This window comes from Hylobates moloch, unplaced genomic scaffold (assembly GCF_009828535.3).
Source record: "Hylobates moloch isolate HMO894 unplaced genomic scaffold, HMol_V3 SCAFFOLD_13, whole genome shotgun sequence".
Classification (NCBI taxonomy): domain Eukaryota; kingdom Metazoa; phylum Chordata; class Mammalia; order Primates; family Hylobatidae; genus Hylobates; species Hylobates moloch.
Window position 1 is genome coordinate 89,192,543 of NW_026652288.1, and position 17,086 is coordinate 89,209,628.

General features: G+C 40.1%; 1 protein-coding gene across 1 annotated transcript in view; it reads left to right on the plus strand.

Annotated features, from left to right (window-relative positions):
- USP13 (ubiquitin specific peptidase 13) overlaps positions 1-17,086 on the plus strand; it is a 137,874-nt gene that overhangs the window by 23,814 nt on the left and 96,974 nt on the right. The window contains exons 2-3 of the mRNA XM_058426198.1: positions 5,649-5,774; positions 14,303-14,363. Of these exons, the coding sequence (XP_058282181.1) occupies positions 5,649-5,774; positions 14,303-14,363 (187 nt within the window). The remainder of the gene's footprint in view (positions 1-5,648; positions 5,775-14,302; positions 14,364-17,086) is intronic.

Sequence of the window (17,086 nt, forward strand, 5' to 3'; positions counted from 1 at the left end):
TGGGCTGATATGCTGTCCTTTGATTCTTCCAGTTGCATTTCACTGTCATCTTGCACCTGCCTGATTTCTTGGCTGCCCTTTTGTCCACATGGAGGCACGCACTTTACACACGCTTTCTTGGGTGGTGATCTTAGTGAAAAGATGGATGGTTAATGAGAGGATGAGGTTGAGGGTTTGAAATTCTATGATTCAAGAAGCTTAGCTTGATTGTGGGCTGTATACCATTCTCTGTGCTTCGGTCACAAGGAAATTGGGAGACAGTTATCCACATAGACTTTTTATGAGGATTGAAAGAAGCTGTTGGGAGCAGAGGCCATCGGGTGCTGAGTCTGTATGTGAAAGACAGTGTATGATAGGACCAATATTTAGATATTAATAGGGCAAGAGAGAAGAAAGCATGGATCATTAGACTGGGGTGTTTGTTTGTTCTATATGTGACAAGTTTGAAAGGGTTTTCTGTCTTAATGTTCCCTGAATTTTTAGAACTACTGGTGAGTGCATTGGGCAGTGCCTCCCTGTCAGCATTGGCCACGTAGAGGGGCACACACTACCTCTGTGGCCAGCCTTGGTGTCCAGTGGAAGATGCCTGTTGATTTTTTTTTCCTCGCTCTATTGCCCAGGCTGGCGTGCAGTGGCGTGATCTCGGCTTACTGCAATCTCTGCCTCCTGGGTTCAAGCAATTCTCCCGCCTCAGCCTCCCGAGTAGCTGGATTACAGGCACCTGCCACTACGCCTAGCTAAGTTTTTTATTTTTAGTAGAGACTGGATTTTACCATGTTGGTCAGGCTGGTCTCTAACTCCTGACCTCAAATGATCCACCCGCCTCGGCCTCCCAAAGTGCTGGAATTACAGGCGTGAGCCACTGTGCCCAGCCACCTGTTGATGTTATAATGAAATTCTTCCTTATGTGGCCATTCCTCTCTGAGTGTCAAATAATTTTTCTCTTTGATTATGGACTTTGTGACATTATCAAGCGGCTTCAGAAATTGAGAATTCATGTCTGGCATGTTAAATTTCTGGCCGGGTACAGTGGCTCACGCTGTAATCCCAGCACTTTGGGAGGCCGAGGTGGGTGGATAACAAGGTCAGGAGTTGCAGAACAGCGTGGCTAACATGGAGAAACCCCGTCTCTACTGAAAATACAACATTAGCCAGGTGTGGTGGCTCATGCCTGGAATCCCAGATACTTGGGAGGCTGAGGCAGAAGAATCGCTTGAACCTGGGAGGTGGAGGTTGCTTTGCGCCATTGCATTCCAGCCTGGGCAACAAGAACAAAACTCAATGATAAAATAAAATAAAATAAAGTAAAGTAAAGTAAATAAAGTAAAGTAAAGTAAATTAAAGTAAAGTAAAAGTAAAGTAAAATAATTCCATCAGATTCCCTAATAAGTAAAAAACTCTTGACAATGAAATTAGCAAAGACTATGATTACTTAAGAAACTATAAGCTCTTGGATTATAGAGTATTTCTACATTTTTCTTTAGAAAAATACTGTCCTTGAACATTTTTGTTCTTCTGATTGCTAATTTCTTGGTTCTCTTACTAGTTGCCTAGTGTTTTTTTCTGACAGATTAATATTTGTTACTCCCAGCCTATGTGGCTGTCAGACTCACTTATTCTTCCTCCTGCTTGTTTTCCCCAATTATAAAATGATTCAGATAATGAGATAATAATAATTAGCTCATAATGTATAATAAACAACATTTATGTATTGCCATATAGCACAGAAAGCACTTTGATATATTTCACCCCCTTTAAATTTCATGCAACTCTGTGTGGTGGGAATTATTGCTACGGCCATGTTTATAGAGGAGAACACGAGCTCAGAGCCCTATATGGCAGCCTGCCTTAGGCCAGAGAGCTAGCTGGTGACAGTGCATGACTTCTATTACAAATACCATATTTTCCCCAGTAAATCTTCTGGTTCGAATTCATTGACTGAATTACATTTTATTGGAAGAGAATGGAACTTTTTAAAAAAATCACAATGGATTTAATGAATAATTGACTATTATAGTGATGCAGTATGTTTTTCTTAAGAGGTCTATCTATCCAAAGAACATGTTTATTTAGAAAACTCTTGAAAATACTTACCTAATCTGTTGATTAAATGCATGTAATGTGTTGTCTCCAGTTGAAGGACTTTTCTAATTTTATTTAAATGATTGCATGTAAAGGTAGAAAAGTTATCCACAAGCACAAGCTATATTATAAGCTTTTTTGGATGCTATTTTTTTTTTTTTTTTTGAGATAGGGTCTCTTTCTGTCACCCAGGCTGGATGGCACAATCATGGTCATGCAACCTTGACCTCCCTGGGCTAAAGTGACCCTCCCACCTCAGCCTCCTAAGTAGCTGGGACAAGAGGCTGGCTAATTTTTGTATTATTATTATTTTTTTGTAGAGACAGGGTTTCTCCATGTTGCCCAGACTGGTCTTGAACTTCTGGGCTCAAACAATCTGCCCGCCTCGGCCTTCCAAAATGCTGGGGTTGGATGCTATTTTGAAGTCAAGCTTTAAAAATTTCATTTGCAAGTGTTTGTTGCTAATATCTAAAATTGCAGTTGACTCTGGTCTATTAACTTGTATCCTGTGATCTTGCTAAATTCACTTACTGCTCTTAGTAGTTGTTATTTTCACTAGTTTGTGTAGATTCCTTAGAATTTTCCATATGGACTGTATTGCCATTAGGAAATAGAGACCATTTTACTTCTTTCTTTGTGATCTTTATACCTTTTATTTATTTATTTATTTAGTTTGCTTATTGCAATGTATATGCTACAGCAGGAGGCACATACTTGAGTTAATGCTGTTAAGTGTTCACATTGTGAGACAACTGTTTATATCCTCACTTAGAAATTCTAGATACAATGTTAGAGAATTTGATTATTAGAAAATTGTTTAAGTTAACAATCTTTATTGGAGTTTTAAACAATTATTGGAATTTTAAATAATTTTTTGGAATTTTAAAAATTTTATTGGAATTTAAACAAATTTTAAACAAATAAATTTTAAACAAACAAGTTTTAAATAATTTTTATTGGAATTTAAACAAATTTTAAACAAAATTATTGGAATTTTAAACAATTTTTAAATATATTTGTAATAAACATCAATGTTTGTTTTGATATTGTACTTTGTGCTCTACTGAAATGCGCAGTAAGGAATTTTGTAAGGTATTTATTGGCACTTTTGACAGGCGTTCAAAAGTTAGTTTTACATTATTTTATTATTATTATTTTTATTATTTGGACAGGTGAGGCTAACCATAGCTTAAGAAAATCCACTTCCTTTGAGGAAAGGATGGCTAATTTTGTAGCCTAAATTTACAGAAAAACATGTTAAGCAAAGTGAGAGAAAACAAGAGATGAAATTAAGATAGAAAATCAAGTATCTAAAATTCAAACATATCCTTGACTGTTCATGGTAGCAGTATGTCTTTAACTAAATAATATTATGTGCTTTGAAATGTGGCATAGAGGGATAAAAGGAGAAATAGATTCAACTCTAACGCTTCCATGCTGTGTGAACTTGGGTAAGTGACCTATCCTTAGTTGTTTTTTTTTTTTTTTTGATACTGTAAAGTAGAAATAACAATAAGCAACTTGCAGTGGTTAGCATTAGAAATAATATACATATCCATAAGATGGGCATGGTGGCTCACACCTGTAATCCCAACACTTTAGGAGGCTGAAGTGGGTGGATTGCTTGAGCCCAGGAGTTTGAGACCAGCCTAGGCAACATGGCAAAGCCCTATCTCTACAAGAAATGCAAAAATTAGCTGGGTATGGTGGCACGTGCCTATAGTCCCAGCTACATGGGAAGCTGAGGTAGGAGGGTCTTGAGCACAGGAGGTTGAGGCTGCAATGAGCCAGGATCCTGCCATTCACTCCAGCCTGGGGAACAGAGTGAGACGCTGTTGAAAACAACAACAACAACAACAAAAAGAAAGAAAGAGAGAGAGAGAAAGAGAACAATATACATGAAGCATATCAGACATGCAATAACATGCATTATAAGATTTCATCCTTTATTATGTACTTATTGTTATCACAGATTGAGTATCCCTTATCTGAAATGCTTGGTACTAGATGTGTTTCAGATTTTTAATTTTTTTGGATCTTGGAATATTTGCATTATATTTACTAGTTCAGCATCCCTAATCTGAAAATCGGAAATCCAAAATGCTCCAAAATCTGAAACTTTTTGAACAGCAACATGATGCTTTAACAAAAATGCTCATTGAAGCATTTCAGACTTTTGGATTAGAGGTATTCAACCTGTATTTATTTATTACTTTTTTTTTTTTTTTCTGAGGCAGAGTCTTGCTTTGTCACCCAGGCTGGAGCGCAGTGGCGCTATCTCGGCTCACTGCAACCTCCACCTCCCAGGTTCAAGCGATTCTCCTGCCTCAGCCTCCCGAGTAGCTGGGATTACAGGCACGAGCCACCACGCCCGGATAATTTTTGTATTCTTAGTAGAGACGGGGTTTCACCATGTTGGCCAGGGGTTTCACCATGTTGGCCAGGCTGTTCTTGAACTCTTGACCTCGTGATCTGCCTGCCTCGGCCTCCCAAAGTGCTGGGATTACAGGCGTGAGTCACCGTGCCCGGCGCTACATTGTTATAGTTTATTCATGAATACTATCAAATATCATGTGTCACCAAAGGAAGGGAATAATATCTTTGAAGAACCCCGTCCTGCTAAAAGGACCTAAAACTTTGCATTCCCCACGAATGAATGAGGAAGAATGATGATAAAATATTACAGTGAAAATTTTGCCAACTTTCTTCTATCTTTCTCTTCCTTTGCTCTATTGTCAGACAAGCATGTTTATTTCCTAGAGCCTTTGAGGATCTCACCTCACTGTGAACATAGCCAGCTTTGGGAAACGATTGCTCGGCTGTCCATAGGAGCATTTGGAGCCAGGGCTAGGGTGAAGCCACCGCTGTGGGTGTCTGTGGAGCTGCCGAATGGTCATTGATGATGACTACAGTGTTGTGACCGTACGAGTTACAGAGAAACGCCACACTTTGAGACAAATTAAAGAGTCCTTTATTAGCTGGCGACCGAGAGGCAGCTAACGCTCAAAATTCTCTCCGCCCTGAGGAAGGGGCTAGTTTTGTTTCTATACTGTGGTCTAAATAGGGGAGGGGGGATTTTAGCTGAAGCAATTTTTACAGAGGCAGAACTGGCAAAAAGTTAAAAAATTAATTGGTTACAAATGCAGTTACAAAAAATAAACAGTTCCAGGTGCAGGGGCTTAAAATATCACAAAGAGATAAATGCAGGGGTTTTGGGTGCCATCCACCGAGCGCGTCCTCAGGAGCTGGCGGTGCAGCTTGCCTCAATATCTTATCAGTAGGTGCATTCCTGGACGTGCATTGAGTCAGTTTACACTAGTTATGCCTTAAGGGAGGGGGGTGAAAGGGGGCTGCAAGTGAAGAAACTGAAATGGAGTCTGTCCGGCTCTCTCTCTGCTAGGAGAGAGTCACTCAGGTTAAAACAAGGTAGGGTTTCACAGCAGGAGCCTCGATGACCCTTTGCCAGGCCTTGTCTTCAGCGTTTGCCTTCCTTCCCTTTCCCTCTTTCTATATCTGACTACTTGGCTAGGTGTCCTTGGCTAATGTACTTTTTCTCTTTCTTCTAGAATTCTGAAGGTGGACTCTATGTATGCATGAATACATTTTTGGCCTTTGGAAGGGAACATGTTGAAAGACATTTTCGAAAAACTGGACAGAGTGTATACATGCACCTGAAAAGACATGTGCGAGAGGTGAGAGCCGCACTTTCAGAGAACTGGCCTTGATGTCTTTCCTGTAACGTTGTCTCAGTGTGCTTTCTCACGTGGAGATTTGACCATGCCCACATAACTTCCGATTCCCTTTGATGATGAGAAAAAAATAACAGCACTGCTTGCAAAATCCAGAGAATCTCCCAAACCTTATTGTAACCAGTTTTATTTTTCTTCCTCTAAACTTCTGATTGGTGTTTTTAAGAATACATAGATTGACTAATTGGAAAAAAAAAAACAAAACTAGATTTAAAAATACAGAAAAGTACAGAGACACCCATGGATCCAAAAATCAGAAAAAAAAAAAAAAATTTGAATGTTCCTGCTTCAGATTTGTTTTGCTTTGTTTTGTTTTGTAGTATAAGAAATAGAGGACCGGGCGCGGTGGCTCACGCCTGTAATCCCAGCACTTTGGGAGGCCAAGGCGGGTGGATCACGAGGTCAGGAGATCGAGACCATCTTGGCTAACACGGTGAAACCCCATCTCTATTAAAAATACAAAAAATTAGCCAGGCGAGGTGGCGGGCGCCTGTAGTCCCAGCTACGTGGGAGGCTGAGGCAGGAGAATGGCGTGAACCCCGGGGGGCGGAGACTGCAGTGAGCCGAGATCGCGCCACTGCACTCCAGCCTGGGTGAAAGAGCGAGACTCCTTCTCAAAAAAAAAAAAAAAGAAAAGAAATAGAGCTTTCTTAAAAATTCAAGTTCCTTTTGTCCCTCTCCCTCACCAGAAGTAACCACTGATTTGAACTTCTTCTGTGTCATGCATGCCATTATATTTTATTAACAAATGCATATTCAAGAACAATATATAGTATAACTTTATATGTTTTAAAGATGTCGATAAATGCTATCATATGCCTACCTATAATTCCGTGAAGAGTTTTTCCCCACAGCATCCAAATGTTTCATTTCTTTTGGAATCTGTCCATGTCGAGATACATCTGGATGTATTTAATTCATTTCAACAGTTTGGTTTTTCATCTTATGAGTACCTTGTAATTTATTTTCTTCTCTTATTGATGAACATTTAGATTGTTTCTATTTTTTGCTACTGTAAAGAATGCAGCAATTAACATTTTTATACACTTCTCCTGGGGGTACATGTACCAGATTTCTTCAGGAAATAGATCTAGAAGTGGTAGTGCAGGCTCATGTTATGCTTATCTTTGTTTTTACTAGATAGTGTCAAGTCTCTCCCCAGAGTGATTGTACCTATTTACACTCTGATCTGCAATAATTATGATTTCTTGCTTTTCCACACCCTCACCAACCCTTGGTCAGAGTTCTGTTTTTGCCAATCTAAGGATTATGAAGTGGCATCTAAATATTTGGCACGTCTCTTTGTACTTTCTATTCTGTTTTTTTTTTTCTTGTTGGATTTGCCTATTTATATTTTTGGCCTATTTCTTTATGGATATATCTTTTTCTTTATGGATTTATCTTTTTCTTATAAGTGTGATGAGTTATTTTTACATTCTGGATACCAAACCTTTGTTTGTTACATACTAGATTTCTTTTGAGTCTGTGCCTTACTAAATTTCCTTTGAGTCTGTGGCTTGTCATTTTACTTTGTTTATGAATTATTTTGTAGAATAGAAGTTGTTAAGTTTTGAATTAGTTAGATTTATTAAACATTTTGTCTTATGAGTTGTGCTTTTTGTATCTTGTCTAAGAAATTGTTTCCTACCTCAAGGTCATAAAGACATTTTGTACTTGTCTGTTTTCAGTTGCTGATAAAGACTTACTTAACACTGGGCAATTTACAAAAGAAAGAGGTTTAACAGACTTACAGTTCCATGTGGCTGGGGAGGTGTCACAATCATGGTAGAAGGCAAAAAGGAGCAAGTCACATCTTACATGGATGGTGGCAGGCAAAGAGAGAGCTTGTGCAGGGAAATTCCCATTTTTAAAACCATCAGATCTCATGAGGCGTGTTCACTATCATGAGAACAGTGCAGGAAAGACCCGCCCTCATAATTCGGTCACCTTCCACCGGGTTCCTCCCATGACATGGGGGAATTGTGGGAGTTATAATTCCAGATGAGATTTGAGTGGGGACACTGCCAAACTATATCACATTTCTTACAGTAGTTTTTAAATTTTTATTTAAGTGTGTGTGAACGTGACTGTTTTAACATTTTAGGTCTTTAATCCATCTATAACTTATTTTTGTATTTGTATGAAGAATGGGAATCTATTTTTTCATACTGATAACCAGTTGTTTCACTATTCATAGAGTAGTACAACCTTTCCCAGTGATTTATAGTATCACCCTTTTATTTTTATTTATTTATTTTTTGAGACAGAGTCTCTCTCTGCCACCAGGCTGGAGTACAGTGGCGTGATCTTGGCTCACTGCAACCTCGGTCTCCCGGGTTCAAGCGATTCTCCTGCCTCAGCCTCCTGAGTAGCTGGGACTACAGGTGTGCGCCACCATGCCCAGCTAATTTTTGTATTTTTAGTAGAGACAGGGTTTCACCATGTTGGCCAGGATGGTCTCGATCTCTTGACCTGATGATCCGCTCCCTTCGGCCTCACAAAGTGCTGGGATTACAGGCATGAGCCACCGTGCCTGGCAGTATCACCCTTTATACACACACACACATTTTGTTTGTTTTTTGAGACATGGTCTCACTCTGTCACCCAGGCTGGAGTGCAGTGGCGCCACCACAGCTCATTGCAGCCGCAACTTCCTGGGCTCAAGCGATCCTCCCACCTCAGCCCCCCAAGTAGCTGAGCCCACAGGCATGTGTCACCACATCTGGCTAATTTCTGTATTTTTTGTAGAGATGGGGTTTTGCCATGTTTCCCAGGTGACCATGGTGCTCCGTCTTGTGCTCCTGAGCCTAAGCAATCCACTGGTCTCAGCCTCCCAAAGTGCTGGGATTACAGCTGAGAGGCACTGTGCTACCCTTTTTATATTTTAACTTGCTGTTCACATTTGGGTCTCTCTTCGCCCTCTCAGTTGTGTTCTGTTGATCTTATTTGTCTGTGTCTGCATTGGTATGGCAAGCCTTGATATCTTTTAGTGCAAGCTCTTTTTCCATGTTTATTTATTTTTCTTACTTTTTCTTTTCTGATGCTGTGGTTGAAGCCATATTTATTTTTTTTTCCAGAATTTTCCTGGGTATTTCTAGCCATTTATTTTTCTATACGAATTATGGAATTAGTTCATCTAGCTTAAAAAATCCTATTGGGATTTTGATGACAATCACATTAAATTTATAGATTAACCTATAATCCACATCCTTGTGTAAGCTCACTTTCTTTGGTTTTGTCCACTGCTGTGTTCTTAGCACTTAACAGTGCCTAGCATATAGTAGGTGCTTCATAAATATTTATTAAGTATTTAACATAGCATACCTCTTTTTTCACATTTCCTTTTTGTCATTCGATAACTTTTGTAATTTTTTATAAAGGAACTCATGTTTTGTTAGATTTTTTTTAGTACCCTATAATTTTTTTTTTTTTTTTTTACCATTACTGCCATCCTTTATTTTTTACACATTAACTGGTTATTGATGGTATTTTGGAAATATTGTTAATTAATAAATGTTGATTTGATATTTAGCAATGCTGTTCAACTTTTACTTTAGTTCTAATAGTTTGTGCACGATTTTGGATCTTCTCAATGGTCAATGCTGATTTGAAGTTTCTCTAATTTCTCACCTTAGCCTTCCTAATATAGTCTCTGTTTAAGTTACTAACAAAGAAGAGGGGGACAGCAGGAGGAAGAGAATGAAGAAAGGCCAGAGAGCCAGATAAGGCATAAACTCAATGATTAGCTTCAAAATAATTTTGACTTGCTACTGAATGATTTACACTCGCTAATTCTGTTAGGTGGTACATAATAATTCTTGTGAAGTCTGTTTTGTGACTTAATATAAAGCGATGAAATTTTAGAAAACTAAAAAAAAAGAAAGAAAGAAACAGAGGCCCAGAGACTTAGTAACTTGCTCAGGGTCACAAAGTTAGCAGCAGAACTGTGGAATGCTGGTAAACTTGTAGAGTAAGCTCTGCCTCTGGAATTTCAAGTTAAATGTTTCACTCTCTGACCAAAATTTCTACTCGTTTTTGCTGTTTCACTCATTTATTCCTATTTTGATCATTTGTTGTAGGTCCTGAAGACCTTCAGGCCAGTGGCTTGTTTAGCCTACTTCTCATGATTCATTTCTTTCAACATTCTGTAATCCACAGCACCCTGAACTGACTTTTATTCTCCTGTCTTGCCTCCTTAACTATCCTCCAGAACTCCAAACAGTTGCTCCATTGATGTCACTGTCTACTACCATGCACAGACTGCTGGAAACCCCACACTATGATGGGTTTGAGACCGTGTCACATTTTGGGCCTTTCCTCTTCCATTGCGCCCTCTCCCTGCCCAGCAAACCTTCTAGTCTGTATCCTGTCCCACTCCCGTGAGTGGCCATTCTAACCTTTGGATGCTTTCCTTAAGCCTTTTCTATACATTCCTTGATATCCTCATCATACTCAGAAAATTATCTTGACTTGTACTTTGCAGGAAAAAAGGGAATCCCTGGACAGGAACTCACTTAACTTACTCCTTGTGTTCTGGAAGCTCACTCAGTGGCTCACACCTGTAATCCCAGTGCTTTGGGAGGCCAAGGTGGGAGCCTGGCTTGAGGACAGGAGTTTGAGACCACCCTGGGCAACATAGTGAGACTCCGTCTTGACAACAAATAAAATAATTAGCCTGGAATGGTGGCGCATGCCTTAGTCTTAGCTACTTGGGAGGCTGAGGCATGAGGAATACTTGAGCCCAGAAATTTCAGGTTACAGAGTGAGCTGTTATCAGGCCACTGTACACCTGAGCAACAGAGTGAGACTCTGTCTCTTAAAAAAACAAAACCAACGCCACAAAACCATCTTTCTAATTTGTGTCCTTCTTCAGTCATTGTATTCTTTTATTAAAAGCTTCTTTAAAAACTTTTCTGATCTTGTCTGTGCTACATCTGCCACTAAGACTCAACATTGCAGTCTGATCTTGTTAATCCACTAACACTGCCCAGGTTGTCAGTGACCTCTTAGCTGTCACATTTGGTGGATGTGTTTTAGCTCTCATGTTACTTGACTTTTTGAGTATTTGCATGTTTGAGCTTGCTTTCCTTTGGAATTGTTCCTCTCCTGTTTTCTTTGACACCGTTCTTTCTTGGCTTCCTCTTATCCTTTCTCAGTTTCTTTCACCAACGTCTCTTCCTTTGTTTACTTCTTAGTTATTGGCATTTCCGAGGATGCCATTTGGCCATCCTGTCTTCTTCCTCAGAAAGATAATTTTCTTCATCAGGGTTATCCATATTTTTGTTTAACCACTTTCTCTAAGCTGATGACATTCAAATTAATATCTCTCTGGAGGTGAAGGTCTGATCATCTTATTCTGATCTGGATTTTTCTACTCCAGCATTTCATAGGTACTTCAAGGTAAAAAATTTCTTCTCTTGCTAAAAAATTTCCTTCCTCTTCAATTCTAGAGACCTAGATATTCTTTGATCTGCTTTCCCTCTGGTCTTACTGGTGATCTTGTTACCTGGGCTTCCCAAATAGCTCTGAGGTCCACCCTGTCTTCTCCATTCCTGCTGTTCTTGTCTGAGTGCTCATTATCCTTAAAAGGACTAGTGCTGGCCAGGTGCGGTGGCTCACACCTGTAATCCCGACACTGTGGGAGGCTGAGGTGGGTGGATCACCTGAGGTCGGGAGTTCGAGACCAGCCTGACCAACATGGAAAAACCCTGTCTCTACTAAAAATACAAAATTAGCTGGGCGTAGTGGCACATGCCTGTAGTCCCAGCTACTTGGGAGGCTGATGCAGGAGAATCGCTTGGACCTGGGAGGCTGAGGTTGCGGTAAGCCGAGATCGCGCCGTTGCACTCTAGCCTGGGCAACAAGAGTGAAACACTGTCTCAAAAAAAAAAAAAAAAAGGACTAGTGCCTTTGCTTCCTTCCTGACTAACCTTCCTTACCTCAAACTTGCTGCCTTCAATCCCACCCAGTCTGCACACTGCTCCCAGAGCCATCTTTCCAAATGCACATATCTATGGCACACTGGCACTTAAATCTCTGATGTTTTTCCCTCTTCTACAGGATGAAGTCCAAACTCTTTTGCATGTAATTATAAGGTGCTCGTGATCTGGAGCCTGCAGCCCTTCTAACCCTCACTCTTATTCCACCAAATCTTATTCCACCAAGATTTGCTCCAGACATAGCAAATCACTTCTCCTTTCTGGAGCACGCTGTGATTTTATGCTTTTGTATATGCTGTTTTCTCTGTCTAGGATGTCTTAATTCTATCCCCACTCCCCTCTTACCTGTTTTACTCCCTGTAGTCAGGATATCCATCCATCCGTCCGTCCATCCATCCATCCATCCATCCATCCATCCATCCACCCATCCATCCATCCATCCATCCATCCATCCATCCACATATCCATCCATCCATCCATTCATCCATCCATCCATCCATCCATCCATCCATCCATCCATCCATCCATCCAACAAATATTTACTCAGTAGCTGCTATATGCCAGGATTGCTGCTGTTCTTACCAGCCCTGCCCACACCCTTATCCTCAGGTGAACTGATCATTTCCTCCTTATGATATGATTGTGCCTTTTTTGAATCTTCTTAGCACTCACCAGAATCTGTGGTATCATTTGTTTACATATATGCTCCCCTACTATGCTGGCTAGCTCCTTAAAAGATGGAACACGTGTTCATTCAGTTGGCAGTCTGAACTCCAGCATAGAACCTGACACATGGGCACAGTCATGTTTGCTGACGGAGGAGTTTTATTTTCTCAAACCTTGTTGATTTTGGTTGTTGACTGATGCAGAGGTGATGGTCTTTAGAAGGGGGTTCTACTTTTTTGCAAGTCTAAGATGTGAATCTCACAGTCTGGGACAGGCTTGTGTTCTAGCAAGTCTTCGTGCAACCCCTCCTTGTTATCCTTCTGGCATCATGAAGGAAGGGAGGGGGCAGTGAGACTAAAATAATTAAAAGGACACCATACAATTCTGTAGAGAGATTTCAGGGGACTTCCAGGATTGTTAAAGGTGCTTTGCAATAGGTTTTATTTCTTCCCTTTTTGAAGCAGGTAAGTGAAGAGGGGAAGAAAGAGGTTCTGAGATCATAGAGGAGCGATTCTAAGAGAGGAGATGTGCATTTGGCATCAGTATTTGGAGGGACAGGTTTTTGAGAAAGTGTTCTGTAATGCAGATTCCTAAGATGTGAACTGTAAACCTGTAGTAGAAGCTGTAAAAACTTAATGTGAGAATCACAAGGATGAGTCAGCCTTCAAAGTCAACTATTAAAATGTGAGAAAGAAGACTTAGGACTCATGAGAGGACAAACTGAGAAGCAGAAAATGTACAGCAAGGTCTCGACACCTGTGGCTGCTTGGAATGATGCGGCGTTAAACTCACACATGGTGGTCTGCTGGAAACATGCTTTTTTCTAGTAACTGAACAAACATACACTGTGGAAATATGGTTTTGGCATTATACTTGATTTGAGAGTAAAATGTTTTGTGTGAGCATCAGATGAATGGCCTCTTTTGTATTACCACTTGATGGGCATTTTATTTCATTACTGCTGATGACTTCCACCATAGGTAGAAAATACACGATGCTGGGCGGGGCGTGGTGGCTCACACCTGTAATCCCAGCACTTTGGGAGGCCGAGGTGGGCGGATCATGAGGTCAGGAGTTCAAGACCAGCCTGACCAACACAGTGAAACCCCATCTCTACTAAAAATACTAAAAATTAGCTGGGTGTGGTGGCAGCCACTTGTAATTTCAGCTACTCAGGAGGTTGAGGCAGGAGAATCGCTTGAACCCAGGAGGTCGAGGTTGCTGTGAGCCAAGACTGCGCCACTGCACTCCAGCCTGGGCGACTGTGCGAGACTCCATCTAAAAAAAAAATAGAAAAAAAAAAAAGAAAATACACGATGCTTACGATGGCAAACATAGCCACTTGTTGGTGCTCCAAAAATGTTTAGGGAGGTTAGGTTGGGATTTCATGTGACCAGACTATCGATGACTATTGATATTTATTAAGCCTTTCAACAATAGTTGTTAGGCATGCCCAGGGCCAAGCATGAGAGACCCACTGGGTAAGCAGGAGAATAACATCCTCACCTTCTGAAGCCCCATCATCTTTCCTGAGTTTTTCATTGTCAGGCCTGGACTCCTGCACTCTTGGGAGCAGGTGCTGATTTGAAAATTAAGTATCGACTTCACCTTGATCCCTGGTTTCCATTTCTCTTTCCAGAAGCACTTTCTTTATAACTTAATAAAAATAAGCAGGTGGATAGCATTGCCCTTCACCTACCTGCATTAACCTGGGTCAGTTCCCTGTTTATCCTGGAATTGCTAATCTAGATGGAATATTTCTTCTTGGCCTTCTGTAAAAACTAGGAACCTCTGAGATGTGCTTTTCCCCCACAAAGATGTTTATTTTATAGGCTGCATTTTAATGATCTTTTGTTTTCTTTTCAGAAGGTAAGAGGGGCGTCTGGTGGAGCGTTACCAAAAAGGAGGAATTCCAAGATTTTTTTAGGTAAATAGTTATCAGTAGCATGCTCAGATTTTGTGTTTTTGTGTGTGTATGTGTGTATGTATGCATACTCATGTGCATCTTTGATTTGGAGTAATAGGTTGTTTATTGCTGTACAATTTAAGGATGAGAGGCACAAATTTAAAGGCCTGCCTCCACTTTGCGTTTACCTACCAGCGAAGTGTGCTTTTAGCCCTCTTAGTTGGGTTTAGTGCTTTGAAACAATTATACTTATGGTGACTTGAGAGTAATTATAATTCTGCTTCAGTTCTGTTTATTGCTTACTTTATTTTTATTTTTTGAGACAGGGTCTGGCTCTCTCGCCCAGGCTGGAGTGCAGTGGCGCCATCTTGGCTCACTGTAACCTGTGTCTCCCCGGGCTCAAGCCATTCTCCCACCTCAGCCTCCCAAGTAGTTGAGACCACAGGCACACACCACCATGACTGGCTAATTTTTTGTACTTTTTGTAGAGACGGAGTTCCACCATGTTGCCCAGGCTGGTCTTGAACTCCTGAGCTCAAGCGATCCAACTGTCTTGGCTGGGATTTCAGGCGTGAACCACTGCACCCAGCCAATTTTTTGCTGACTTTAAATTGCTGGCTCTTGCAGTGGCTCACACCTATATTCCCAGCACTTTGGGAGGTTGAGGCAGGAGGATTGCTTGAACCTAGGAGTTTGAGATCAGCCTGGGTAACATAAAAAGGCCCTGTCGTTACCAAATAATTAAAAAATTAGCTGGGTGTGGTGTGTGTGTCTGTAGTCTCAGTGACTTGGGAGGCTGAGGCAGGAGGATCACTGGAGCCCAGGAAGTTGAGGCTGGAGTGAGCTATGATGGCCACTGCCCTCCAGCCTGGGTGACAGAGCAGGATCCTGTCTCTCAGAAAAAAAAAAAAAAAAAAGAAGTCAATTTTTTTCTTTTTCTTTCTAAAATTAGCCAAACTACAGACTTCATTCAGATTTCATAATTTTTCTCCCACTCATGTCCTTTCTTTGTTACAAGATATGATCCAGGGTTCCGCATTGTATTTAGTTGTCATGTTTCTTTAATCCTTTCCAGACTCTGATCATTCTTCAGTTTTTCTTTGTCTTTAATAATTGTGACACTTTTGAAGAGTGATGGTCAGTTATTTTGTAGACTAGACCTCAGTTTGGTTTTATCTGATGTTTTCTCATGAAAAATGTGAAGTATGTATGCATGCATTTTTGGGAAGAATCCTACAGAGATAGCGCGCCCTTCTTAGTGCATGGTATCAGGGGTACATGATGTTGATGTTGTCATACTGGTGATGTTGAACTTGATCATTGTTAAGGTAGTGTCTGCTGGGTTTCTTCACTGTAAAATTGTAGTGTAATTAAGAAATATTTTGAGAGTAATACTTTGAGACTGTGCTAAATATTTTGTTTCTCCTCAAAGTTTTGCTCACTAATTTTAGCATCAGTGGACCTTGCCTGCAATAATTATGACTCTAGTGCTTGACTAATGGTGATTTGAAAATTTCCCTTATTCAGAAGGGCAAGTTTTGCTTATGCAAATGACTACTGATTTCTATATCATATAATTATGGTCATATTAACTTTCTGATATGGTTTTCTCAAGCAAAAAAGTGGTTTGATAATATTTGACCAAACAAGTTTATATGCCTAAATGCCTCAGATTATTGTTTGAAAGGATTTGCAAAATTGTTTCCATAGTATGATTTCATTTTTGTAAAAAAATTCTATACATACATACACATATTTATATACAGATATAGACATGTGTATGTATGTATGCATGCAGGTATGAATGTATATATCCGTGTGCACACAAACTTCTACACACACATACACATGTGTACATATATAACTGGGAGATCAGAAGAGTCTGGAAGAATACTCCAAACTGTTAATAGTAGCTCTTTCCCAGTAATAGAATGGAAGTGATTCTGATTTTCATCTTCTTGCTTCTCTGTATTTAAACTTTTTCTATAACAAACATGTGATTGTGATGAAAAGACACATTCATTACTTGAAAAGTAAAGCCATTGAAAACTGTTGTGGAGCTGAATTTCTTTCCTGGTTTGATTCTCAGTTACTCTGTGCTGGATCCAACTTTGCTGTCTTCTCCTGCTTCTCAGCTCGCACTTTTCTGTATGAGGCTTATCTGCAGTTGGTTCTTCTACCTTGGCCAATCTTCCTTACTTCTCAACCTGCCTTTGGACTACAACCCAATTTAACCAACCAAACCCAAACCAGGCTAGCATGAACCCCAAAGCTGAAATTATTGAATATCTTCTGATGCTTTGGTTATTAGTCTTCCAGCACCTTTGCACTAATATAGATCATATGATTTCGTTTGAATTAAGTGACATCAGCAGGCTCTTCTCGAAGGCAAAACTAACTAAACATTTTGATTTACCATTGTTAATTTTTATTATTTTCTTTGGTTGAATGAAGAAGTTAGCTGACCTTGGTCTTTCACTTTTGTGTCTTCTTTTCGTAAGACCTGGAGGTTTGATTTTTTTTCTAGTGATTATTTTGGTTGTAGAGGATATTGTCAGGAAACTGTTTTAGAAATTAATTGAAAGTTAGCACTGAGGTTTTGTGCTTCAAACCCTGTGGACCCCTTCCTTCCATTCTTCCGTAGGGGACTACCTACCATTTTGTTTCAGTGAGGCTTTTTCTACACGTTATTCTCTGTGTTCAGGCAAGATTTCATATCTTAGAAAACCACAAGGTGCATATAG